The sequence below is a fragment of the Prunus persica genome, chromosome G7 (assembly GCF_000346465.2).
Source record: "Prunus persica cultivar Lovell chromosome G7, Prunus_persica_NCBIv2, whole genome shotgun sequence".
In the NCBI taxonomy this organism is placed as follows: Eukaryota; Viridiplantae; Streptophyta; class Magnoliopsida; order Rosales; family Rosaceae; genus Prunus; species Prunus persica.
Genome location: NC_034015.1, coordinates 18,807,723 through 18,835,007, shown reverse-complemented (window position 1 = coordinate 18,835,007; position 27,285 = coordinate 18,807,723). Strand labels below are relative to the sequence as shown.

Genomic DNA, 27,285 nt, shown 5'->3' with positions numbered 1-27,285 from the left:
TAGAGGGCAAAGGAAAATAAAAACGCCATGAACTCAATTCAGAAATTTATATAGTTTCCCGTGGCTACGCCTACGTTTTACAAGGCCTATATAAATGGAGTTAAATGCCGATATGCTGGCATCAATTCACAGAACAACAATTTCTGTGTGAGCTTGTCCAATACTAAGTGTAAATAATCTCCACACAGCGCAATCTGCTGCGTCTAACTAAAACCGGTAAATCGAACTTGATCATGTTCATTACCTAGAAAACTTCAAAATCATGTCAAGCATGTACTTGCTCTCTGAAGAATAGTTCACCTTATCTGCCTTAACGACCGTGATCTTCACCTTCTGCTCGTCACCGTACGTCTCCTCTTTGATTTTAAGCTTGAAAAGGAATTGGTTAAATATACTGCTCCGAACTATGTCTCCAAATCTTGCATCATCCTGCTCTTTCAACAAGTACAAGTCCTTTGCTGAGCAACCCAAGATCTCTTCCCCAGATTCCTGGAAAGCTGTTGCCCAGGTCAAACCAGTATTGTCTTGAATTTGGGCTTGAAGCAGATATCTATAATCACACTCCTCAAATTCTTGATCGCACCTGTCACACTGCCATCCTCTGTTTCCTGACCTTGACACTTTTTTGTTACACTGCCTATCTCCAATCATCAATGGGCAAGCTGTGTAACAGAAAGAATCTGTTTTAATGAAAGATATCGTGGCCTTCACAGTGACCCAATCCGGCTTATCTGATCTTCCAAGACCTTCATCCTTGATCTGAGAAACAGTTTTGCGTATCTCATTCTTACTTCCTCCTGGAACAATGTCTTTTGAAATCGACACAGACGCAGTATCCTTGCCCCCTTGATCAAACCACTCTCTCAAGCTATGAGAGTCAGGGATATCTGGGTTTATGAACAGCTGTGTAGAATGAATTGTTCCTACGGACTTCCCACTAAAATCATTAATCTTCCCAGCTTTGACAGCTAAAACTGGAAATAACCCAGAAGCCAACATATCTTCAAGCCTTTGACCTTCCCTGTTGCAGACATCTCCCCAAAGGGTTAGCTCAACGCTCTTGCCTGACCAATCCCTTAGATTCACAATTCTTCTCTGAGTTTCCATACCATTCTTCCTCATAATAGGGACAGAAGGGTTGACAGATATCACAATACCAATAATGTCAACGATAGAATTACTATCAACATTCTCAATTTCACTAATATGCCTGAAGGAAAACTTCTGCTCTGGTATAGAACCATCTTCATCAGGGCAGAGCTCCACAGTTGAACTTGCATCCAACGTTATCTCCCAGTCGTTTTTCAGATGGTTGAAATTCTTCTGGGCAGGTTTCAAGCTACCCTTTGAAATCAAGTAAACTCTACCAACCTCAATAGTATCGTAGAAGCGGTCAAGAACAGCATTGAAGCAGGTCACTCGTATTTCCCCTCCTTCAGAGTCAAGGAGATCGAAAGAGAAAACCTTACCATCTCCTCGAGCATTATTATACCGACGGGGATCCCCTTTTGCTGTGACCCTTGCCTTGATAGCCCACCTTCCCTGATAAGGATTCAGAGCATTAATAGGAATGATCCGTGCCGGTGCCTCGTTCTTTACGATTGAACCATGATTTTTGTACTGTGGAGGTGGCTGGTAAGGAGGTTGGACAGTAGGTCGGAAATTTGGCACATTGTGAACAGAGTTTTCAGAATGAAAAGTAGGTCTGAGATTCGGGCCACGGTTAAGAGAGGTCCCTGAATGAGAAGTAGGTCTGAGACTCTGCACATTGCGTACAGATTCTTGAGAAATCATATGGTTATTGCTATCCCTGACTGAGTGCTCAAAATTGTTATTAGGCAATGCCTTTTGAGCAGTTGAACCAGATTCAACATATGGTTTTGGATCCCCAATAATCTCAGAGTCCAGTATGATAGTTTCCATGTTCAGCACTACAATAATCCTGTACAAAGAGCTTTAAGTCAAAACTCACTGATTTTAAGCTCTCTAGTTACATTAGTTTTTAAGTTATCTTTTTTTCAAAACAAATTTACCTCATCATAGCTTGTGATTCAACCCAAAAAAAAAAAAAAAAAAACCATCCTAGCTTTATTGCACAGATTATATTCTTTGTTTCTCAAGATAGATGAACATCACGCGCATAATTGCGTACCATTGCTAACTTTGACATATCCTCAAGATCAATATAAAATACTGAATTATTGGAGACAAGATGCAAACCGACACCCCAAAAAACCTGAACATATTGTTACATAGAGTGAAACTTTTACTTCTGATACTTAATGTTAGCTCATAAACTGATTTAATCAAAATTTGAAACGTCAATTCCGTGAAACGCAAATTGCCTCTGATCACTGCTCAAACAACCACAATAATATTCAACTTTGATTAAGACTATATAGCACTCGTTTCGATTCCATAACTTCAATTCAGCTAAGTCCTAAAATCATCAGACACATTTCTAGCTTTTTCTAACCACAAGCAATTATCTCATATCAAAACCAAAATCAAACTTAATTAACCAAAAATGGGAAATGTGTGTGTGTGTGTGTGTGTGTGTGTGTGAGAGAGAGAGAGAGAGAGAGAGAGAGAGAGACGAACTTGTGGTTCTGGAAGTAGTTGGAAATGTAATCGGTGAGCTGGATGATGGAACCTTTCTTGACTTGGCTGGTCTTGATTCGGTCGTTGAGCTGCGTAGCGACCATGGCGTGCTGACACGAAACGGCATCGGAGACTATGAAACGGTACCTCTCCTGCGTGCCGAGGAGCTTAATATCGATTACCTGCACCAATGGCTTCGAGTTCAAGTCGCCGGCTGAGATCGCCGCGATCGCGTTCGGCGTCAGTTGCACCGGCATTCTGAGGAACCCTAGGCGTATGTCAATTTGAGGAGGAAGACGGTGAGGATAGTGACGTAGTTATGAGATAGAACGAAGGGTAGATTTGGAATTAGCGAGAGATTGTTGACGGAAGGAGAGGGAGTGTAATTCGCGGGGTGTTGCAGGAAATGACCGACCGAGAGAGAAGGGATTTTGATTTTCGAATCGGTTTACGAGTTTTATATAGGACGCTCGAACTTTTGAAATTACAGTTATGTCACCGCCCTTCCTTAGCCCTTCAAACAACGGACCCCCAAAAAAAAAAACTTCTCTCATGCTATTCATACAAAGAAGATTAATTGCTCTAAAGTTTGTAATTAAATTTCACTTCTGCTTTACGATTTTAATCTGTAACAATCTTTGATTGATAAGCCATACTAGTATGATAACTATATCATCATCTCACGCAATAATTTACGTACATGGAACTCACAATGCATCAACGGTCAGATTTTACTCTATGCGTTTAGAAGACTAACGTTAGCAAAATGTGTAGGGTTTTTCTACTCTTTATGGTACAAGCCAAGCTCATGTGTGTATCAAATGCAACTTGCAAATTGTTTGATCAAACCTAGCTTCATTTAAATTCGGTAATGTACTAATGATCAGATTTCGCCTATGTGCATATGTTCATACTAATGGTCAAATTTCGCCTATATGCATATGTTCGACTAACCAAAGAAAAATCCAAAGGCCTTTTTCTCCTCTTCTTGTACAAACCATGCCCATCTAAGTGTTGCAAACTGTTCGATCAAATCCAGCTTTACATTAAATTTGGCAAAGTCTGACCTAAAATACTTAATAGTAAGTCGAAGTTAGATGATTTTGGTAGAGTTGATATGGGGTTTGCTCTAACAAACATTTTTTTGCTTCTGGGGTACCAAAAGGTGGGGACTTAATCCAGTGACATAATGGTAAAGCAACGGTAGTTGATTATTTCCAAAAATCCGGAATTTGAGCCAATGGTTTTGTTAAAAAAAACTTCAATTATTAGTTCTGAGTCTACATGCCCAGATACTTTTATTCTTTATCATTGGTTTTCCTTTAAATAGCACATTAGACCCCCTATTCTTCTGCATTCTTTGTAAGCCCATGCCCATAGACGAACCTTACGTTTTCTCCAGTCAAGACTTGAGTTTCTTTCAGAAGCCTGCATTGCAACAAAAAAAAAATTACTTTAGTATAGATAGGGATGATCCATTATCCATAGAGAGTTCATGCAGAAAAGATTGTCAAATTCCAGGCTATATGGACCGATATGTCACGTAATTCTTCTTAATTTGTTATGGAAATTGTAGCATTCCAACTTACGATGTGCAGATCATCTTGTTTACTACAGTGGATGAAACAATGGAAGCACCATCTAAATAGAGGAGATCTCCTCTAATTCTTTCCTGGATTCTGCTGTTGAGTTGTTCAACGTCCAATTTGAGTGGTTCATCTGAAGCCTGTGTGCAGATAGTTAGGCATCAAATGGAACAGAATCAACGTGTTTCGATAGAAAATTCCTCCTCAGTTAATTCTAATTTCATGGTGGTTAATTACTTAATGAGTACTTACCAAAACCCATCCACATGAATCTGCATAAGATGGCACATGAGCTGTGTATGCAATCACATCTGCAGAAAAGCAACCTTTTTCATGCAACAGAGAAACAAGGTACACGAAGTTAACCGAAAGTGAAAGGAAATGCTTACATTTGAACACATGTTTTATAGTGTTGTATATTGAAGTGAAGATATCCTTATGGGAAAGAATTCCTGCCAGACCAGCCTGTTCATCGATAGCGAAACAACTTGGAAAAGTTTCAAGAAATTAGCTACCTGATTCATACTAGTTTATTGTATTTACTTGAGTGACAAAGATGCCATTGTCTTTGAGGTGGGGTTTTATGACTTGCTCATAGAAGGGTTTGGTGTAAAGGTCATTGCAAGGCCCTCCCTCTATTGGATCTGGTAGGTCTCCCACAATCACATCAAACTTTTCTTCAGTTTTCTCTAGCTCAGCCCTTCAATCACATTAATTACTCTTACATATCAGTTCATTATCAGACCAAGATTGTTACTGGCATACATCAAGGCTTGCTTAACAACCGAAAACCAATATCTTCTGCTCATAATATCTGTCCTAAAGGCTTTCACTTGCCATTGAGAGATTTAACAACAAATTAAAGCAAAGAAAGACAAACTAGCTACTTACTTACTTTGCATCATTGAAAACAATGTGGAGCTTATCGTCACGAAACGCCTCCTGATTTTCTGTCAGATGTTCTCGGCAAAAATCGACAACCATCTGCAACATTCATGTTAAGCAACACCTTCAGATGCCATGCTAAAGAAGGACATTGCTACACAACCAAATAGTAAATTTCCCTAATAGTATATATACATTTTAACCAACACTGATAAAAATACAGATTTGGATGAAAGCAAGATGGAAGATCATTTTTATTTTTTTGGGTAAAATGGGGGGGTGGTGTGAAGCCCCAAACAGCAAGATGGAAGATCGTTTAGCTTTCACTTAAATGGTAAATCTCATATATGTTTTGAGAAGCATCACACCCTGTCAATGTCACACATGATAACTTTCTCTACATCTTTGTGCTTTAGTGACTCTCTTGCTGTTGACCCTTCGCCACCTCCCATTATAAATATTGTTTTTGGGCTGAAACCAATTACACAGAAATAAGACACAAAAGGGAAAAAGAAAAAAGGATTAAGCTAAGCTAAAAATATATTCGCATATATACTTGTCATGTAGTAAAAGAGCAGGATGAACCAAGCATTCATGGTAAATAAACTCATCTCTTTCAGCACTCTGCAACTTCCCATCGATCACCAGAGCCTAAATACCAACAACAACACAAAAGGAGAGAAAAATATCAGTGACCAATTAATTGATATGTGTGTGTGATTTAGAGTCCTTATTGTGATAGCTAGCCAACCTTTCCAAATCGCTTTGTGTCCAAAAGAACTATGTCTTGGAACTCGCTTGTTGCTGCATGCAACACACTGAGAGAGAGAGAGAGAGAGAGAGAGAGAGAGAGAGAGAGAATCAAAACCAGTACTAGTATTGTACAAAATGAACTGATGATTTAATTTGCATGTTGTGATTTCTCTCGGAATTGATTTGAATTTGATTCACCTTGCAGCAGAAATTCCAAAAGATTCATCAAAATGAAAACCCAGTTAGAAGAATTGGTTTTTTCAATTTTTTTTTTCATGTTTGAATACTTGAAGGCGTACCCATTCAAAGCAAAAGACCATTTGAGATCAGCTTCCAGCTGCTCCTCAAACCATTCAGCATGTTGCTGCTGATCATTTCCAGTTGGGGGGTTCTGATAATTATCCTCCTCAGGGATTAATTCAAACTCAGAGAAGTGGTCCTCTGGAGGCAAGGGAACATAGAGAACCATGAGAGCAGCACACAGAAATGACAACATTGATGAACACAAGTTACAACACAGAGAACAGAGGAGAGGACCAATTTCTGAGTATGTGCTGCAAGAAAAATGTGACAAAGAGGACCAATTTCTAAATGTAAGTGCTGCATTAAAGGCAGCTTTGTTGTTTTATTACTTGCAGGATAAGGTGTTCTGAGTTTGGTCTTACCTTCTTTTTTGTTCTTTCTAAGATGTGCATGTGGATCCCACTTTTGCTTCACCTGAGCTTGGTCTTGCCTGCCCATTTGGTAAACGGTGATGAAGCACTGAGCCCGTTTTGCATGACTGAGAAGTGTAAGCACCACTGCCTAGGTGGAAGCTTGCGTGGAACGCGCCAACCCCTTCAATTAAATACTTGGCTCCTTACATGCAAACAGCATTTCTTCCATACACACACTTACACATGTGTTGAAACTTTTCTTTTCCTATTTTTTAAAGATCATTTTTGCAACGTGTAAGGCTTGCAATGCACGAAACCCAACACCGCCCCTAACGCCCATGATTTTTTTTTAATTTTTTTATACAAACAATATTAAAAGAGGAGGAAACCTACAACCTCAAAAGGAGGAGTAAATCACCTTATTACCATGCATAAGGTGCTGGACACGACTTTTGCTTACCTATTTAACATTCATGGAAGAATGTGCATGACGCCCGGCCTTTGATTAGAACTTTTAACTTTGAAGTGGCAATTGCCGTCTTTCTTTTTCTTCGGAAAGTGAATTGGAAGAATCATATTTCCCATCAATAAAAATCACTGAACCCTTTGTTGTGTTTGAACAACGCAGAGGGAGCTTTGACAAAGAAAAAGACAACGGGGGGCGTAGAGAGGGAAAGAACATAAACAATTCTGAAAATAAAGAAATATTAAACAAAATTGTCTGAGTGCGACACAATTCGAGAAATGCTCTGTCCCATCTTTTGGTACGCAAAATTTTTCATAAGAAAACAATAAAATTAAAACACTCGAGATTGAAGTTACAAAAAATGGATGACTATCTCAGAACATATGTTAAGGACTTAAGCCACAACCAGGGGGACATCAATATCAGTTGCGCCCAGAACAGGTGGTGCCACTACTGCAGCTGCTGCTACTGCCGGCCTGAAATACTCATCCTCCTTCGGTTGGTGGATTGTAACAAGGTCAGGTAAGGGGGTCATGGGGCCTTGCTTGCCCTTGGGATCCCAATCAAGCATAATCTTGACCTTAATACCAAGTACACCCTGTATGCAAATACATAAAGTGATTAGACCATTTATAACAAAGAACCATTTGTACAGAACAAACCGACTCATGAAGCACTACCGGAAGGAAGAAACAGGTGACCTGGACAAACCTGTCTAAGGAGGACATGCCTCACAGCAGAATCGATGTATTCATTAACTGGCTGACCAGAAGAAATCATGTACCCATCTTTGAACTTCATGGACTTGGCTCTCTGTGCTCTTAGCTTTCCACTAACAATCACCTGTACCAATAACATATCACCTGTTAATAATGTAACAATAACATATAACATCAAATTCAAAACGGAATAGGAAAACCAGTATCAAAATTTGCTAATGACCAACCTCACAACCCTTGGCCCCACTTTCCATGACAAATCTCAAAACACCATAGCAGGCCCTGAAAGGAACAGTTCATGGTAGATTAGTCATTAAGCACATATTCATATACAAAATTGCACATAAATGGGGTCCATCCATGAATCACAATTTATCATCATCATTGGCAATTGCATTACATAGAAAAACTGGGAAAACCAATACCCAAGATTATGCATGTAACACTAGATGAATGTCTGAAACCCAAGGCCTAAATAACAGTAACGGTCCATTAGAAAGATGTACCCTCCCTAAGGTTACAACATGAAAACAAGAGCATCTCATGAAGGATTATCTCACAGAGGAAGTAAATAAATTTCGTCATCTTCCGACACAAATTTGGTACAAAAACACCGACATGCTTTGTAGATGACATAAAACTACCATCTCACAAATTGGCAAAACAATACAGCTTATATTTCAAATACAAAATGAGAGTAACACTAGATGAGTGTCTGAAACCCAAGGCCTAAATAACAGCAACAATCCATTAGAAAGATGTACCCTCCCTAAGGTTACAACATGAAAACAAGAGCATCTCATGAGGATTATCTCACAGAGGATGTAAATAAATTTCGTCATCTTCCGACACAAATTTGGTACAAAAACACCAACATGCTTTGTAGATGACATAAAACCACCATCTCACAAATTGGCAAAACAATACAGCTTATATTTCAAATACAAAATGCGAGTCATAAACACCAGGCCAGACTAACAGTAACGGTCCAATAGAAAGATTTGCCCTCCCTAAGATTGCAACACGAAAACAAAAGCATTTCATGAAGATTATCTCATGGAGGATGTCAATCAATTTTGTCAACTTCCGACACAAATTTGGTACAAAAAAACCAATATGCTTTGTAGATGACAGAAAACAACAACTCACAAATAGGTAAAACTATACATCATATATCTCAAATAAAAAATAAATTCTAATACCAAGAAAATGTTCAAGCCCCAGCCAGAAGTTCGAACAGAAACTATTGAATTATATATAGCACCTGTAGACCTAACCCAATACAAACAAACCCCATTTGCTCTATAAATGGCTCACTGATGAACAGAGGCTGGTCTATTAGAAACCCAGGCTAAAACACAGTTGTTAACAAGAAAGTATACAGGAAGCCATGTATAAAAATGTACCCTCCTCACGGTTACTGCATGAAAACAATGGCATTTCATGAAGATGATGGCATGGAGTATATATATCAATTTCGTCATCTTCCGACACAAAGTTGGTACGAGAACACCAATATGCTTTGTAGATGACAAAAACCAAATTTGCAAAACAGCACATTTTCCAGATACAGAACAAATAATAACCAACACAAACACTAAATAAGCTCATCCGCAATCTGTCTCAACAGCACGTTGTAGAATTGAAAATAACACTTCTATACAAAAGAATAGATTCATAATTTTAAACCGAAACAATGTATCAGATTGACAACATAGCTCACCAACAAAATCAAAAGCTATAAATATAAAAAATAAAAAATAAAAAAATGAGAGGCCTTTATTACAATTGTTCATCATTAGATCACTAATAGTAAAAAAATAAATAAAGATAAAATCATATACCTGCGGACAGCGAGGCCTCCAAGAAGCTTGTAACGGAGAGACTCAGCTTGGGCAATAGCGCAAAGCCCTCTATTGTTAACCTTCTCAGCATAAAGCTCAACACTGTTTTCTGGAAACTTAAACCTCTTCTGTACCACTGAGGTTAGCTCCCTAATCCTCCTCCCCTTCTCTCCTATAGTTATTATAAAATGCACACGAGCAATCAATAAATCATCAAAATACATCTCTAAATTAAAAAGGTCACAAAAATAGATTTTTTCAATATAAAATGATAAACCGACCGAGCACGTTCTGGGTACGAGTGGCTCTGATTATGATCTCGGTACGCATCGGTGTGACCCTAACTTCAACGCCAGAGTAGCCATCTTCGGCGAGCTCTCTCGTGAGAACTTCATTCAGCTCGGCGAAGAACACTCCGTCGGCGACGAACTGTAACCAAACATAAAGACGAGAGCTTTAGTTGAACCTGAGATAGAATTTTCTTGTGTTTTCTCTGGAAACAAACAGGGTAGCAGGACTGACCTTTCGCTTCTTGCTCATTTGGGTCGCCATTGTCGCGAATGTGGAAGTTGCAGATGTGAGATCTGAATGTGGTGGCGGGAGCTCTGCAAACCCTAGCTTTGTTGGCACCCGGTTTGGGGTTAAGGATACGAGGGGTTTATAAGTATAGGTGGAGATAATCGCACGGTCGATATGTTGTGAGTTCGATGAACGGATGATATTTGCTCTTATATTTTCTTCTTTTTTTCCTTTTTTTTTTTTTTTTTTTTAAGATTTTTTTTTTTTTTTTTTGGGGTGCCAATTTTAGCCAAGTGCAAGGCTTTAAAAAAAAGTGTTGGCCCAAAGGCCCAGAAATTAGCCCAAAATAGGTTTTTGGTGGATACTGTCGTCGTCCATTAAACTTGGGCTGGGCTGTACGGTTTAACTTGGGCCCAAATTGTTTCATTATGCTCGTAGATAATCTGTAAAAAGTTTAAGGCAAATATCTTGGTTCCACCTAGTGAGTTCTATGGTGAGGGTGCCATATATGGACTGTAGATGTGAACTTTCATATTAGCCACGCGATTCCTTTGAATAGTAACTTCACTTGAGTTGAATGAAATTGATTACGTGACTAATATGAAAATCAACATAAGGAGTCCATATATAATACCCTCACTATAGAATTTCGCCTAATTATTATTATTATTATTATTATTATTATTGGATCAATAGGAGAGGAGATGGATCAAATTTGAAACTGATTATAACATTGAGAAAAAAATACCACTACACAAATATCTAATTAGTAAGTTCAATTACTTTATTTGTTCAGTAATAAAATTACTTTTTTTTTGTTTGGTAATAAAATTACTTAAATGCCACAAAAAAAGAAATGATACTTAAAGTTAATCCATAAAATTACTCTCAACACATATTGAGATTTTGTGAGGTCTCGATGTGTTTGGGGTTATATTATGTGTAATGATGTGAAATTTCTCTTTTTCCATGACAATGTGCAAGGTGGAATCACATGTTTCTCTCAATCACTACTTAATAACTTGCTTAAGTAGTTGGTTCAACAAACTTATTGCAAATGATTGCTTACGACTACAATTCAAAAATGGCATTGGATGAAATTTTGTGTCACAAAAGTATGAAATTGTAATTCTTACATAAAAGTGTTGAATCTTATCATATACAGTAACTTTCACGTATTTTATGTTACGAACACAATATTCTAAAAACACACGAGAAATTCTAAAAATACGAAATGCTTATCCTATAATTAGAATATTGGGGATTTTCACATGAGTTTGTAGATTTCCAAATTATTTGGGGCTCGATAAATCTGTCCACCCACCACATAGAGCTCATTCCTTAGGAAGAAAGAAATAAAGAAAGTAGGGGGAGCTAATGGACTATTGTCATCATTATTGGCATTGTTATTGTTATTAGGGCATAATAGGTCTTTTCAAGTATGGGCGTGGATTATTATAGTCTGATTACCTAATTAGGTCCAATTAATAATGATTTACAAAACCCTCTAGGAACAGACACAGAGTCTTGTTATCTACTGTAATCAATTGGGGTCGAATTCAAGGGGCAAAATGGACATTTTGGGGTCCTTTCCAACCTGCATTTTGCTGGAAATGTAAGGAACAATAGAAAGGCAAGAATGGGCTAAAAGTAGATTCCCACTGCAGGATTGCACATGTTAAGTTATAGCAATGTTTAATTTGTCTGGCCTGGTTTAGGGACCCAATCATCTGATCTTTCTAGCCCTTGATGATTACCTTAATTAATTTCACAATAAACAAAGTATTAATCCAGTTTTTAATTAGGATCATGATCTTGCAGGTTGTGTGTTTAGTTTAGTTTATATTAACTTGATCCAGTGGATTAAACCTGGACTCTTTTTTATTTGCATTGTTGGCAGGCTTGTATTGCTGTTGACGGTGTGATCAAGATTACGACTAATTTTAATAACATGTTTTCACTATAATGTTGTTGCTTGTGCAGCTGTTGTTGTCATTGTTAATTTGGTTTTAGAGATACCTTCTTTTGGTTACAAGGGTTTTTAATACTCGATTTTATGTGAGTATTTCAATGAAGAGGTGTCACAAACACGAGATGCGTACATTCCTCACAATTAATCGGATATAATATAATATTAGAGCATCTCCAATAACAGTAGTAAATTAAATTCTTCAAATTAATGTGACCTAACAAAACATTAGGTCGTGTCAAATCGAAACATCATGTTATTCGATATGAGATGGATATGTTAAACATAAACAATCTTACTCTACACCGAGTACAACACGAAGTATGATTAAACCTAATTTATACCAATACGGTATATTTTACACCTCTAAACCAATCAGGTGACCGTATGCATACTACTTTAACATATAAACAAATGGGTGGTCGAATGAGACCAATTTTGAAGATGAAGTGTGTAAGACATCACTCTCTCTCTCTCTCTCTCTCTCTCTCTCTCTCTTACGAATATTCAAAATCCAAAGCTATTTCCAGCAATCAGTCATGTGGGCCTCCACTCCAAAGATCAGGAAATTAGGTTGCAACATGAAGGGGTCCATCAACAGAGACATATACTCAATCAGAGGAAGAGAGAGATATATATGTGCTGAGAAGTCATCAACTTGAAGATAGTCATACATAAAGGTCATTTATTGCCTAAAGGAAATTAAAAAAATGCAAAAACTAAATAAATAAAGGGAAAAGTTAAATGAGAAAAGAAAAAAAAAAAGCCTAAAGTAGATGGGAAGGGGATAAGCATAAGCATGGAGAAGTTGAGTTTCATCCCCAGAGAGAGAGAGAGAGAGAGAGCATTTGGGTCCCTTGTCATGTTGTTGGGGGTCACTGTTTATACATATCTGTCTGTCTCTCGGAACTATAGTGCTTTGTTTTAAACTACCTATGGAATACTTTATTTTCTCTACCAGTACCATCAAAAGGACTGCCATTGGTCACAACAAATATAAATAATTTTTTTATTAAAAAAATGGGTCAAAAAAGCTCATCATCTCTTATCTGAGATTCTGTTCATGTGGTGGTGTGTGATTGGGAACCAAAAAGACTAATCTAAAAAGCTGCTTTCTTTCCAATTATTTCAGAGCATCTTCACAGAGATGTATGCCTGTTTTTATGTACACTTCTCCACACCCCCACAATAACACAGAAAGGAAAAATAATCATAAACGGCAAATTGCTCAGCAACACCAACAGCAGAACAAGTGTGGAAAAAAGGAGTTTTGGCTTCATGGGAGATTACTGAGAACAGTCTGCTACCTCTTACTTCAGTTCTCAGTTAAAACTCTGGAGGAAACTTGCTTTAATGCAAAGCTTGGGAAAAAGAGGGAATAAAGGGTTTTTGTCTTTGTGGAAGAATTTGCATCAAAAGTTTATGTTGATCCTTGATGAAAAGGAGATTCATATACTTCCACATATCAAATTTTAGTCTTTTTTTCACAAACAGTAAAAGTTAAATAAAGCTGTACCCTCCTATCAATCTCAAATATCTCTCCCTATCTCTTTTTAATTGGCATAAAGGAGTATATCAGCTCTCTTTAAATTCCCTGAGTAAATCAAAGAATTTGACAAATTGAAAAGGGGAAAACACAAGAGAGAATGGTAATTTAATAAACAAAAGAAATATATTTATATATAACTTTTTATTAGCAATTAAAAGGAACGGGAAAAAAAAAAAGTAGAAATGAAATGACATAAACAAGCTTAACCTTTTTTTTTTCCTTCAATTAGATCCACAGTTACAGACTTACAATGAAATAGGAATTCTGGGAAATTATTATCTAACAAATGTAAGGAGAAAGTGAGTGAAGATCTAGGGATAGTTCACAGATACAGTAGAGTTACAGAATCTAATCAATTTTTTTTTTCTACCATCTCAACAGAATTGTGAATCTCTTTTCTTCCCACCATGCAAAAGAATCAGGAAGACAATTATGATCTCTATGCAGGCCTAATCCGCTTGTGCCCAGCTTTTGCATCAGATTTCAAAGCACCACTGGAGTCTCCCTCAGAAGAAGTATCCATGGATTTGGTGAAGGAACTTGAAAGATCAGCATACAGGTCAACCACCCTCCTGATATTATTGTTGAGCTCTCTGATCAGACCCACATTTCTGCTGAGGTTGTCAGGGATCTTAGACTCATGGTTGTGATTTATCTCATTTATGAGCAGCCTGTTCTGGTCCAAGATTTTCTGGACTTGAACAAAGCTCTTCTGAAATGTCTGCAAAACCTTGCCATCAATTTGGGTACCATTGCCAAGCCCTGAAAATGTGTCACCCTCCATTTTTATTTCCGAGTCAGAATTCGATCAGATCAGATCAGAACCAGTCCTGCATCATCAAGAATAGAAAGAAGAAAATGATGATGAGCAGAAAGAACCCAAAAGAAAGGGACACATTCTTTATGCAATAAAATATAAAGTTCTTATCTTTTTACAAACACTCATAATCATAGCTACTCATCTGTACATGCTTGCACTAACCAAACCACCCATGGGAAAAAGAAAAAGAAAACATCTGTTGAAGGCATTGGTGGTGTACATGAGACAAGTTATCTCGAAGAAATCATCACCTCCATGAGTTCTTCTTTTCACAGGAGAATTAGATTATAGCCATGAGTTACTATTATTACTATTATTATTATTATTGCTGCTATTATTATTTTTATTATTGTTGTTGTTATTTATGATGATATGGAGAAAAAGCAGATCCCATTTCCATAAAAGGGAACCTTTTTTAATGTACTAAGAAAATACCCACCTAAAGCTCAGAGTTCCCAAAGAAGAATCTCAAAGACCCCCCCAAAAAAAAACAGAAGCCAGTCAATGATGCAGAGAAGATGAGGCCATGAGAGTACTACTGCAGAAACAGCATTATTGATCTTTACATCCCAAAATACACAGATTAATAAAGAAAGATGTATGATAACTAATGAATTAAAATATCAAAAATATAATTAAAGAACCCAAATTGAGTTTAGATATGAACCCAAAAAAGAAGAATTCCAAATTGGGTTTTTACATGAAATTCAAAAACAGCAGAAACAAGGAGGACCAATTGGGAATTCAAGCGTTGAAACCGTACATGAAAATTTGCAGTTGCAGAAGAACAAAACTGCTGGAGTAGAAAACAATACTGAGTAAACTAAGAAAAGAATAATGGCCGTACTATATAAAAAAAATATCTTCAGAATCCAAATTTACATAACATCAAAATATCTTTGAAGAAAAACTCTCAAAACCCACAGCAAAAATGAGAATTTTATACGAAAAACAAGAAGCCGATACGGTCAATGTGCAAGCTGAAGAAAATTGAGCAGACACAGAAACTGGTGATGAGAAAAATAAAAATAAAAATCCAACCACAAAAGAGATATATTTTTTGTTTTTATATTCAACCCTGTTTCTCCAAATACATATAATTAAATAATTAATATATTCGTACCTTGAAAATCTGGAACATTATATTCTGCGCTAAGACAGAGATTGAATGAAAGAGGAAGACGACGGAATCCGAAAAACGCTGCAAAAGATCGGCGATTGAATCGAATCTCCGGAACAGAAGAGAACAGAAATAGAGGAGAGGAGAACAGACCACAACACCTCTGAATTCTGAAAAAAAATTAGAGAGAGAAAGAAAGAATATGTAGATTTGACAGTCACGCTCGGACCCCCCTTCTCAGTGTGTCCAAATATTTTAGCCCTCTTAATATATTGTTGTCGTATAATAGTATAAAATCCATATCTACCTGTTATTTCCTATTTTTATTTATTTATTATTCAGTTGGGATTTGCTTGTGTGTTTCCTCATACCCCCAATTATGGGTTGTCCATTGGTCTATTTATTAGCCACGTTGGTGGTGATTGATGATGCAATCTGCGATTACTGCCCCGGATAAAGTTATTCGCCACTTTGACTATATTACGAACCACATCTCTGCTAGTTTCGTGTAACTTTAAAATAACACTCTTATATGTATCACTCTCATCACGTGAAGATAGAAATAGACATAACAATAATATACACTTGTCGCAGTCTTGCATTAAGTTTCCCTCAACTATCCATTACAGGAAATCATATCTTTCCACTAATAATACATAATTTCTCATCCTTTGTTTGGATGAAAAAATTGAAAATTGCATGAAATTCTTAAATGACGAAATTTATATCTTCATCGTTTAAATTTATGACAATTAATAATTTAAGTGTTTGAATTTATGGATGTCGAATTTTGTAAATGACATAACTTACAGTGAAAAACAAATTTATGCTCAATAGAAATTGCGAAATGACTCCTCTATTAGTGGAAATTAGATTCCAAAATCTTGATCCCTCATTTCCACGATTATTTTCCGCGCATCATTTAGTAAATTCCATGCTTAAGTTGCCAAACCAATGGAAATATCAATTTCACCTTCAATTCCCGATTTTTAGCTAAATCTCGAGTTATTTTTCTTCATCCAAACGGATAGTAAAATTTCGTGTAAAGCTATTGTTGTTGAGTTATGTTCAATTAGTAAAACTCGCTTCTTGAATAAAACTCGCTTCTTGTCTTCTTTTAAGTACATGTAAAATGAAAATCTAAATCGTTAAGCACGTGTAATTCATGCAAGAGATTTATCTCTAATAGATTGGTCTATCCATTAATGATTAAATGGTTCGAATTTAAGAATTTACTTTGTCTAAACCATCTAGAGCAACATCAATTAAGTGTAATTGCGATTACCCTAAACCGAAACACTCTTAATCAAGTGTGTTTGTTTACCAGACAAAACCGAACTCTTTCTTTTTGGCTTGAAAGAGGTTGGTGTATGAAACCAAATCAATAATTTTTGTGGGATCCTTGATTTTACAACTCAAATTAATTTCCTTCCAACCAAAGAAGTGTTTTTAAATCAATACAATATCTTCATTCTTATTTTTGTGGGATCCTCGGGCCATGGGCTTGATCCCTCCAAATTGTGGGAGAGGGGCTCCTCTTAAGCTGTTCTTTTCATTTTTATTTTGATCTGTTTGGACATGTGTGGACATGTGTGCTCTCGTGATTTTTGCTTGTAATTTTTTGTTTTCACTTAATAAAAAACAAAAAATAAGAATAAAATTCAGGTTTGTAATGGCATTATTTTAAGAAAATTAAAGTCAACAAAGATTACTTTTCACCTTCACGCCTCTCTTTGGGTTCAATTCAAGGGCAGTGGCACTAAAGGAAGAGACGTTTGATATGTCATATTCCATCAACTTGGTGCATTACTGCACTTAATACCTTTAAATGAAAATAAAAAAATCTTAAAGGTCAGCAGAAAGGGCTGAATTTTCCTTTAATTATGTACCCAAAGAAAAGTTGAATCACGGCTTATGACATCAATTTTTATCTCTTTATTTTTTCTAAGAAAGAAAAACCTGCAAATGACCTATTAGTGTAGTGGTTTGAAGTATTTACTCGCTCAAGTAAGGTTTTGGGTTTGAATCCTAGCATTCGTGTAATATGTATAAGTTTAATATGCTATCATCCTTTTCAATAAAAAACATTCTAAAAAAAAAGAAAAAAAAGAAAGAATGAAAGAATGAAAGAAAAACCTACGACTTTGAACATTTTAATTGTAAGAATTATTTTGTTTGTATGCATAAACTAGTATCTTCTCACGCGTTTGAAAAATATCTTTCTTAATCACTCGTCATAAAAATTTTTTAGCGGTGAATATGGTCTAGATAGAGTCATATCTATAATCCTGCCAATGACGTGGAGAAACATGTTCTGTGAGACTGTGAGGCTCGGGAGATCTGCCAGATTGGTTCCAAACCTACCCAGCTTCCCAAACCTGCTCATTTACTCCTCCTGCTGCGCTACAATTCATTCAAACTGGACCCACTCTCTATCAAGCTTCCGCATTGTAAATAATATAATTTCTAAATTTCCCCAGACAAAAAAAAAAAAAAAAAAAAAAAAGAAGAAGAAAGAAAGAAGAGGAGTATATCATGTGGACACACTATTCAACATTGTTGTTTTGTTTCTTCCTCATGTGTGATGGAATGGAACCTACACACCCTTCTACTTCCCTTATCTGAAAAAAAATAACTAAAATTTATCTGGAAGAATGCTACGATCAATCGCCTGTTCATTTTAACTGTTTAATGTAAGATTGTATTTATATACGCATTTAATATCAATAATTAAATAATAAATTAGTGTTGCATGAAGAATAGTTTGAGAGTTAGGAACTAGATAAGATCTCAAGTTGAAATGACGTTAATAACGACGTTATATTTTGTAATATAATAGGAAAAAAAAACGAAAGGATAACTAATCTAATCCAATTGCCAACAAGATTCTCATTCATTCATATATATTATGGTTTGATACTTACTTACCTACTGGCTTCCTTACATAATTACATATATAATACAACCAAAACCACATGGCCACGCCAATTAAACAATGATTGATACTAATCTAGGAGCACTAACTCAAGTACACTACATTATTGGGCATGGTCGTTTTCACAAGTTGAACATAAAACAACTAAGCAAAGCCCCATTTAGCCTTGCCTTTGCTTTTGTCTTTGTCTTTGAAGATTTTTGTTTCGGTAATTTGTTGACAAAATAATAGATTCGATGGATAGATAGAGAAAATGTTTGAGTTTTTTTGAGTACCAATCTCCGTGCACCATACGCACACACTCATATTCAGATTTTTCTTTTCTTCTTGTTCTTCTTGTTGTTATTTAGGGATTTGTTTAATTATTTAATCACTATTTAAAGCCCCAATGATTTCAATGATTATCTGTAATCTCCACGATTGGTTTTCTAAATAGGAGACCATCTCAAAGGCAAGGCAAGTGTTTCTGCCTTCCACTAAACACGCGGGCTTTTTATATTGGACAGTCACATATTTATTTTTTTAATTTTTGAATATGTACTAACATTTTTCAGTTTTGTGTAAAGAATACTGTTGGGTTCGTTTGATAACCATTTCAATTTTAGAGAGAAAATGAAAGTAAAAATAATAGTGGAGATGAGAGACGAGAATGGGATAGAAAAGTAATAAAAGTGAAAACTAAAACTAAAAACTGAAATCTATTTGAAATTGTTTTCACTTTCAAGTTTTTATTTTTTCTTTTATTACTCCTCTCTTCCATCCTCATTCCCATTCAGAATCTTATTTTCTTCTATACTATAGCACAAAAAATTAAAAATTAAAAACTAAAATTGAAATGATTATCAAACGACCCTATAAATAATCATAAAGTTACGAATTCTAATGCCATTTGACTCCTCTATCAATTTGTGAAGTTAACATTTAAAAGTTTAGGTTCACCAAGTGCCACATTAAATAAATTTTGTAGTTAGACGGATGACGGTACGAATTGCTTGACAATTGACAACTTTAAGGGTTGTATTTACTAACTTTTAAAAGATAAGGGTCAAGTTGTTACATACCTAAAATTAAAGGGGTGTTTATCCTAAATACTATTCATCCTGAAGCACGTGGGACACATTATGAGAAGGAAGGTGTTTGGAGTTTTTGTTTTTGTTTAGTCGAAAAAGGTGTTTGGAGTATGTACAAGGAATATGTGGAGGATGACGAAAAGTCCCATATGAAAACAGGCACATGGACAAGAGGAGGGAGAATTGCATTCGGGGTAGATGGAGTGAGTGACTTTTTCCAAATCTAAATCCTGCCATATATGTGGTACTTGTTCACTTTTTAGACTTTTCTCTCTCCCTAATCTAATAGCGTCACTTTGGCCTTGTCTATAACCAAAACTCTCCTAACTTTTTATTATGAATTATAGATCAAATACAATTGTTTCACGTCGAAAAATAAATTGTTTATAAAAAGGGTTAATTAAGTGGCAAGTCTTCTTAAAATTGAACTGTTATACTTTTCGAGATAAAACTCAACAAATATACGAGTTTTGGGCGGAACTACACTATGACTAGGGTGGGCTCTAGCCTAGTGCAAGGCTTGGTTTAAAAGATTTTCAATTTTTTTTTGGTTCAAAATCTAATCTCGTTAAAGAAACCCAAAGGAAACATGATGCAAATAAAACCAAAAGCTCAAAAGCAAGACACAAAAACTAAGTACAAGCAGCTAGACCTCAACAGCGCAAGGCTAGAACCAAGCTTAAAAAGAAATTTAGTACTAGTTTTTAGGCATTACACCTCATTTCACAAAAATTAGCCCAACCAGCCCATCCAAAAAATATTTAGCCCAACCAGCCTGTCCCGAAAAAAATTAGCCTATCCTATCCAAATAGATCTCCAATTAGTCATACCACAAAGATTTTAAGTTTCAAGCTTTCTCCTTTGAGGAAATGAATATGTAATTTTATTTACATTTTTACCCACATAACTCAAAAAATAAGTAAATTTAAGTTTTAGCTACAAAAAAGACAGAAAAACCTATCAACTTTCAAATCAAAGACATGCAAATGTAAATGATTCTTTAGGAAATTCCAAAATAAATAAGGGCAATTTTGTCCATTTTGACTTCTTTTAAAAAATTTCTCTCTCCTTTGGCTTTTTTCAAAATCTCCCCAAGAAATAATAGTCCATCCCTGTAAAAATTTATAGTTGGGCTAAAAGGAGTATAAACCGTTACAACTTACAAGAAACTGTTAATGTGGGAAAATATGACGTAGTATAAGTAGAGTGGAGCCCATGTATGTAATTCATTCGTTGTAATCATCTACAATGTTCATAAGAATGTACAAGAATATGTTCTTTGTGAATCTCGTCCATGCACTCCACCACCAAGTAGAAGAAGAAGAAGACCCCCAAATTCATAACAAGCATTTCATTTGCATACTGTAATGGCTCTGCAGGTTCACTCTCTCTCACTCTCTCTCTCTCAAGTGTATTCTAATTCCATCATCATCTATAGATATAGTTTACGTTGTGATTTGAAGTAGAATTTGAGATACTGCATGGCAATTATAGCATCTAATTGTTGAAGAGTATGAATGGAAGGAGGAGGAATTCAAAGAATATGCAGAGAAGGCCAAGTCTTTGCCCCCAGCAACAAAGGATGCAGACAAACTAATACTGTATGGCCTTTACAAGCAGGCAACTGTTGGGTCGGTTAATACCAGTGAGTTCTTTCATCAATTAACTTGTTTAATTTCACTCAACAACTCTATTAATAATATACATAATGTAATATGCAGATCGACCTGGGTTTTTCAGCCCAACAGAGAGGGCCAAATGGGATGCATGGAAAGCAGCTGAAGGTATTTATTAATTAAATTTTAATAGCTACTAATTAACAAAATTAATACCATAATTGTATGTTATGTTAATCAGGGAAGAGCAAAGAAGAAGCAATGACTGAATACATTGCCAAGGTGAAGCAGTTGCAACAAGTTGAAGGAGCAGCTTCCACCACCTAAATCAAACCTTACAACATTTGTCCACCTATGATGTATGCCCAAACAAATTTCCCAACTCCAAGTATTTCAAATTCAGTCTTCATTTCTAATGTTTAAATCACTATGGAGTCTATATTTTTCACAGTCTAAAGTTAGCCAACGAGATCTAGTTTAGTTGAAAAAGAACTTGATTAGTGGTAATATGTGTGTGAGAAATCTCATTCCAGTTAACGTTTCATTAATTTCGAGACTCTCGGCTTTTGAATTTTCCATACCATTTCATTTAATTTCCCCAGCATTTGTATGTTCAATTTCTGATTTCAAATGGGCCATCACAAATTTATAAGTCCAGTTCTGTTTGGCCCAATTGTTTTAAGGAGCAACCAACCATCACTATTTCTTTCTATTTATTCGAAACCAAACATCACTATCGCACATCAGAAACCAACCAACCATTCAGCTTCTCTCGTCTCACCCACCCAAACACTCTTTGGATTCTTTTGAGAATATGAGCCTGACTGTGAGGGCAAGCGGCACACTTTTCTCCCCTCAATTTTCTCGCACTTTCTCAGCTCCCAAACTCAGTCTTCTTCGCTTCTCCAAACCCTCGCCCTCGCGCTTCACCCCCAAAATCAACATGTCCTCCTCTGCCTCCGCCGCCGCCGCCCAACCCATCGTCGAGCACGTGGTGCTCTTGAAGGTCAAAGACGACACAGACCCGTCCAAGGTCAACGCGATGGTCAACAGCCTCAACGGCCTCGCCTCTCTCAACCTGACGCTCCACCTCACCGCCGGCCCACTCAACCGCACCCGATCCTCGCCCATCGCCTTCACCCATCTCCTCCACTGCCGCTACAGCACCAAAGACGACCTGAGCACCTATACTGTGCACCCGAACCACCTCAGCGTGGTCAAAGACTCGGTCCTCCCAATCTGCGACGACGTCATGGCCGTTGACTGGGTCGCCGAAGACGTTCAGGGCCCAGTGGCCCCACCGCCGGGGTCCGCAATCCGCGTGACGTTTTTGAAATTGAAGGAAAATTTGGGGGAAGAATCGAAATCTGAGATTTTGGGTGTGATTAAGGGGATTAAGGGGAAGTTTGCGGAGATTAATCAGATTAGCACAGGCGAGAACTTCTCTCCGGCGAGAGCGAAAGGGTATTCGATCGCATCGCTGGCGGTGCTTCCGGGGGTGAGTGAGTTGGAGGGTTTGGATTCGAAGCAGGAGCTGGCGAATGTGGAGAAGGACAAAGTTAAGGAGCACCTCGAAAGCGTCATCGTTTTGGATTATGTGGTGGCGTCGCCTCAATCTGCAAGTCTCTGAAGATTTTGTGGCTTTGTGTGCTGTGCTTTGATTAATATCTAAATAAGCTGGCAGACGAAATGTTATTGGATGTATGGTATTATCAAATTGAATTGAATATGAAAAAAAAAGAAGCAAGTTTGGGTTATTTCCTGAATGTGGTTCAGTTTCAAGTGTTACACAGTAACTAACTTTCTGGGCATGATGCCCCGTTTCAAATTCAAATGTTACCCAAAAGATGAAAGACTTGAACCATAACATGAACCCCTAAATGTTGATGAATTTATACCCAAATTTACAGAGCATTGCTAGTGACCCGTGGCCTGTGATGCTATCACGGCGATGAATGAGTGACAGATTCGTCACCAGCCACGAGCGTCGGACCTACTTTTGGGGTTGCGTCGTTGTCCAAGCCAAACTTGCAAACTTTTGGGGTTGCCTACTTTTGGGGTTGCGCTGTTGTCTCCAAGCCAAACTTGCATCTTAGATGAGTGTGGGATTCAAAATCATCAAGGTTTAAGATCGTGTCACATGTGAATCTGATATATGCTAAAATTTGAAAACTCTCTGGAGATGGTGTTATGGCGTATTTAGATGATGGGGCTGCATTTTCCAAACTTATGTTGTCCTCAGGTGATAGCAATATGAAGGCCCAAGGTGAAGGTGTAAGTCCAAAGTTCCAAACCCAAATTGGTTAGGCTGAAGAAGCTTTGAGCCCAGTTGCTTCGTCTATACAGTTATTTCAGTTAATTGGATGAGGTTTCTAGTGTGGTTCATTTAAGCCCATTGCTAGTTGCGTGCAAGCTTAACCAAAAGCATATCAGATTCATATCATACAAATAAAACAAAACCTTGAAACAAAGGCCTAATTATTAATATGTCACGTTTTTTTTCCCTATCTTTTTGCCAAGAATATCATATCACCATCGAAAACGAAAGTTAGACACGTGGCATGAATAATGCGACTCATATATAGTGGGGATCAACAAGCAGTACACACTGTCACAAGTTACAACCGCTGTCTGGTCCAGGATCTTGTTGTCGCTATAATGTTTTTAGCCTGCCGACAGTCCAAATACAAATTTTTTAGCATAGGCATCCGAGGAAAATATCCTTGTAGGCTTGTAGCTTAGGTTGCATTATTGCATATCGCAGCTGCAGCTGCAGCAACCAAAACTTAAATTAATTCAACCAATTGGTCCCTTCAATGTACCAGTTTTCATGGTTGACGTCTTTCAAAGTAAGTGTATTTCATATCTACTAGTTCAGTGTTGACATGTATATGGTAAGAACACAATACAATCTAATGTTTTTATATGAACATGAGGGCGAGGTTTTTGCTCATGGTTAAATTTAGCACACATTACAATCTTCTCGTTAGCTTTTATGTAGGATAGAATCCGTACACATATATGGATGGTCACGGAAGAGTACGGACAATTGGTTCTGTTTGGTATTCTACTCAAAAAAGTAAATTCAAAAACTATGATTCCTTTTTAAAACATGAGTTTTTAAACAGTGATTTTAAGATCTAAAAATTTATTTGGTATTGAATTCCAAATTATTTTTAAGATCTTAAAAAAATCAGAAAACCTAGATTCTCAAATTGAAATTAACAAAAGAAAAAAGGAGAAAGGGAGGAGAGAGAGGGAGAGGGAGGACGAAGAGATAGAGACGAAAGAGGAAAGAGAGAGAAAGAGTGGGAAAAGAGAGAGATGTGAGAGGAAAGAGAGAGAAAGAGACAAGAGAGAAAAAAAAAACTATAAAACCTCACTTTTTTTGTTTTTAATAATGGAGGTGTTTTTTTAGTTTTTCTTAGGTTTAAGTTTTTAAAAATGGGTCTGCCAAACAAATTTTTGTGGCTTTGGATTTAAAATCTGTTTTTGAGTTTATAAAATTGAATCCAAGTAGGATACCAAACAAGCCCTAAGAAACCATCCATTAGAGAGTTGGTTGATCAAAAATTTAGATCTTCTCATTGTCTTGCTCATATCCTTGACTTTTTTTATTTTATTTTAAATGATCGATTAGAAATCAAAGGGCTAAAACTAAAACACATTCTTAAGCTTTATTACTGAGCCGTTTAATTATTTGTTCTTGACAATTACAAGTAAAGGATTCATGGTTAGTATACTAGCACCGATGCATTGAGCTAGTATAAGTGGTCCTTGAGTGACCACTTTTGACGGTCTGCCAGGGTTTGTCCTCCGCCCACCAGGAGTGTATGTATAAAATTAGGTGTACTACTCAAAGTTAAGCTAAATTCAAAGCCAACCCCTAAAAAGAAGAGAGAGAGAGAGAGAGAGAGAGAGAGAGAGAGAGAGAGAGAGAGAGAGAGAGATGGGGAGAAGACCATGCTATGAAAAGGACGGGATAAACAAGGGAGCATGGACTGCCCAGGAAGATGAAATCCTTTCTAATTACATGAACACATATGGAAAAGGAAAATGGAGAGACCTTCCTCAAAGAGCAGGTATGTAACGTATATATAACAATTTTTAAAAAAATAAGGATCTTATAGCTTAAGTTGTTAAGAGCATATTAGTAAGCTGATTGGTTGTGCTGTTAGAGAGAACAGAACTCTCATTATTCCAGTTGAATGAAATATCATCTTCTTCTTCCTATATTTGTTCTTCTTAGTTAACAATGTATCAAGAGCCATTGTGGCCATTGGCGAATTTCCAAGGCTTCGATCTTTTACTTTGAATCTTTGCTTCCCCTTCTCTCCTTGTTCCTATTTTTAATTCTTCTCAAAGATATCACTCAGGAAATTGAAATTCCGAGAAATTTGATAGATGAGCACAATGGGAAACTTTATTAACTAAACCAACGGGGCAGCTTAGATCAAACATATGAATTTGACAGTGAGGTGACAAGACGGAAGCTTATATATATTGATAGGTCACAAGCTCGTGCTCAAATTTTACTCAGCATAAAAAGATCTTTTTGTGGACGTCTTAGCCACAGATCTACTGTGCCTTTTGGGTAAAGAAACCTTTCAAGACATTTTTGTGCTAAATGAGGTTGAAAAAGGCTTGACTCTTCTTACATGCTATTTGAATTTTGTCTTTTAGGACTCGTTTATGAGTGATTTTGAATAGGCCAATACTCACTTATATGGAGGATTTTTCCATATAATCACTTTAAGTTGGAGAAACACATGAGATGTGTTTCTTCCCGGAGTCGCTGAACAATGCTAAAATGATTATACGGAGAAGCACGTGGGAGATGCTTCTCCCCATAAGGGCTAGAATCACTTCCAAACTTGCCCTTAGAATAGTTTTATGTAGTAGTGATACTTGTCAAGACTATGAGCTACTTCATAATGTCATATTAAAAATTGAATTGTAGGGCTAAAACGTTGTGGGAGGAGTTGCAGGATGCGATGGGTGAACTATCTTAGGCCTGGCATTAAGAGAGGTAACATTTCTGCGGATGAAGAAGATCTCATTGTGAGACTACATAAACTTCTTGGAAACAGGTACATATGTATACACATAATATGGAAGATTAATCCACACATCGACCATATAACTCTTTGATTATACATACAATATTACTTTGTTCAATTAAAGTTTTTTCAATTTATGCCAAAAAAACCCGCATGCATGCAATACCATACCAAATTACCAATTGCAATGGGAATCTAATGAATTGAACAATGTTCAATTAAGCATACACCAAAAGTAGACATGGATTTAATAGTATTCATAAATTAATTGGGTGGTCCTTGATCGCTGGAAGAATTCCGGGGAGGACAGACACTGAGATCAAGAACTACTGGAACACCCGTTTAAGTAAGAGATCATCCTCAGATCAAGAACTACTGGAACACCATAAACCTAGTGTTAATCCGAAAAATCAACATAATGAGAAAGGATTAATACCATCAGATCAGTCTGACAATGCTAAGGCGATTAGACCAAAACCTTTCAAGTGCACAAAGGTTGATGTGGGCATCCCATCGCATCTTCAAGATGACCAAGATCATCAAATCATGGTTGACACAACAAATAATAATAATTTTGTTAGCTCATCAGTTCCTGCTGGTTCTTCATCCAATGACCTGTTCATATTAGACTTGCTAAACAGTACGGAATTCCAGCAACCTCAAATGAAGGAATGGCAACTGGCTATGGTGGAGAATTATTGGAGGGGTAGCCCTATTATTGCTGCTGTCGATCCATTTGAACCTAATATTGATGGGGAGGTAGCTTTCAATGCACTTTCATCTTTTCTGAACAGTGAAGATTCTCAATATTGGATTAATTAGCCAACTGATACAAGCCCCACTTAGACATGCAATAAGGGAAAGTGACTATTATATGCATATTATAAAACAACCCAAATTGAAATATAAAATCGTATGTTTTCCAGATCGCGCATTTGTGGCTATTAGTGAATTGTTACAAATTAATGTGGTTTAGGGTTCGGCCCAAAACGCAAGTTTGTGTTTTTGCTTTTAGTACTTGAATTTGGTTCACTTTCAAATGTTACATAAATGACTATTACTTGATTCAAGTTATAAGGGACAATATTAGAACAAAAAATAATTTTAAAAATAAAAT

At 36.7% G+C, this 27,285-nt stretch overlaps 7 protein-coding genes across 10 annotated transcripts; 3 read left to right on the top strand and 4 right to left on the bottom strand.

The window, feature by feature from the left end:
• Positions 20-3,265, bottom strand: LOC18771084 (replication protein A 70 kDa DNA-binding subunit A). Its single transcript, XM_007201872.2, has 2 exons — positions 2,602-3,265; positions 20-1,942 (listed from the first exon to the last, which is right to left on the bottom strand). The coding sequence occupies exons 1-2, from the start codon at positions 2,856-2,858 to the stop codon at positions 241-243; spliced, it is 1,959 nt and encodes a 652-aa protein (XP_007201934.1). The 5' UTR covers positions 2,859-3,265; the 3' UTR covers positions 20-240.
• LOC18769504 (thermospermine synthase ACAULIS5) lies at positions 3,700-6,445 on the bottom strand. 2 transcript variants are annotated; one of them, XM_007203996.2, is made up of 10 exons: positions 6,125-6,445; positions 5,824-5,890; positions 5,629-5,723; positions 5,441-5,543; positions 5,083-5,171; positions 4,731-4,887; positions 4,577-4,652; positions 4,440-4,498; positions 4,191-4,327; positions 3,700-4,029 (listed from the first exon to the last, which is right to left on the bottom strand). In XM_007203996.2, the coding sequence occupies exons 1-10, from the start codon at positions 6,319-6,321 to the stop codon at positions 3,945-3,947; spliced, it is 1,065 nt and encodes a 354-aa protein (XP_007204058.1). In that variant the 5' UTR covers positions 6,322-6,445; the 3' UTR covers positions 3,700-3,944. The 2 variants fall into 2 exon arrangements, with proteins under 2 accessions (XP_007204058.1, XP_020424368.1); XM_020568779.1 differs by lacking the exon at positions 4,731-4,887 and having other exon boundaries at positions 4,577-4,674; positions 6,125-6,406.
• On the bottom strand, positions 7,154-10,169 carry LOC18769809 (40S ribosomal protein S3-3). Its single transcript, XM_020568778.1, has 6 exons — positions 10,033-10,169; positions 9,792-9,939; positions 9,511-9,682; positions 7,894-7,948; positions 7,659-7,790; positions 7,154-7,545 (listed from the first exon to the last, which is right to left on the bottom strand). The coding sequence occupies exons 1-6, from the start codon at positions 10,060-10,062 to the stop codon at positions 7,342-7,344; spliced, it is 741 nt and encodes a 246-aa protein (XP_020424367.1). The 5' UTR covers positions 10,063-10,169; the 3' UTR covers positions 7,154-7,341.
• Positions 13,736-15,743, bottom strand: LOC18770222 (protein ELF4-LIKE 3). 2 transcript variants are annotated; one of them, XM_020569362.1, is made up of 3 exons: positions 15,491-15,743; positions 14,807-14,905; positions 13,736-14,377 (listed from the first exon to the last, which is right to left on the bottom strand). In XM_020569362.1, exon 3 carries the CDS (start codon positions 14,329-14,331, stop codon positions 13,987-13,989), a length of 345 nt encoding a protein of 114 aa, XP_020424951.1. In that variant the 5' UTR covers positions 14,332-14,377; positions 14,807-14,905; positions 15,491-15,743; the 3' UTR covers positions 13,736-13,986. The 2 variants fall into 2 exon arrangements, with proteins under 2 accessions (XP_020424951.1, XP_007202775.1); XM_007202713.2 differs by lacking the exon at positions 14,807-14,905 and having other exon boundaries at positions 15,491-15,741.
• Positions 20,860-21,435, top strand: LOC18771715 (acyl-CoA-binding protein). The gene is made up of 4 exons (XM_007203127.1): positions 20,860-20,871; positions 21,020-21,137; positions 21,214-21,276; positions 21,350-21,435. The coding sequence occupies exons 1-4, from the start codon at positions 20,860-20,862 to the stop codon at positions 21,433-21,435; spliced, it is 279 nt and encodes a 92-aa protein (XP_007203189.1).
• On the top strand, positions 21,816-22,870 carry LOC18770332 (stress-response A/B barrel domain-containing protein UP3). Its single transcript, XM_007204647.2, has one exon. It carries the CDS (start codon positions 21,923-21,925, stop codon positions 22,736-22,738), a length of 816 nt encoding a protein of 271 aa, XP_007204709.1. The 5' UTR covers positions 21,816-21,922; the 3' UTR covers positions 22,739-22,870.
• On the top strand, positions 24,874-27,057 carry LOC18770134 (transcription factor MYB6). Of its 2 annotated transcripts, none has more exons than XM_020567853.1 (3): positions 24,874-25,190; positions 26,069-26,198; positions 26,441-27,057. In XM_020567853.1, the coding sequence occupies exons 1-3, from the start codon at positions 25,058-25,060 to the stop codon at positions 26,988-26,990; spliced, it is 813 nt and encodes a 270-aa protein (XP_020423442.1). In that variant the 5' UTR covers positions 24,874-25,057; the 3' UTR covers positions 26,991-27,057. The 2 variants fall into 2 exon arrangements, with proteins under 2 accessions (XP_020423442.1, XP_020423443.1); XM_020567854.1 differs by having other exon boundaries at positions 25,068-25,190; positions 26,097-26,198.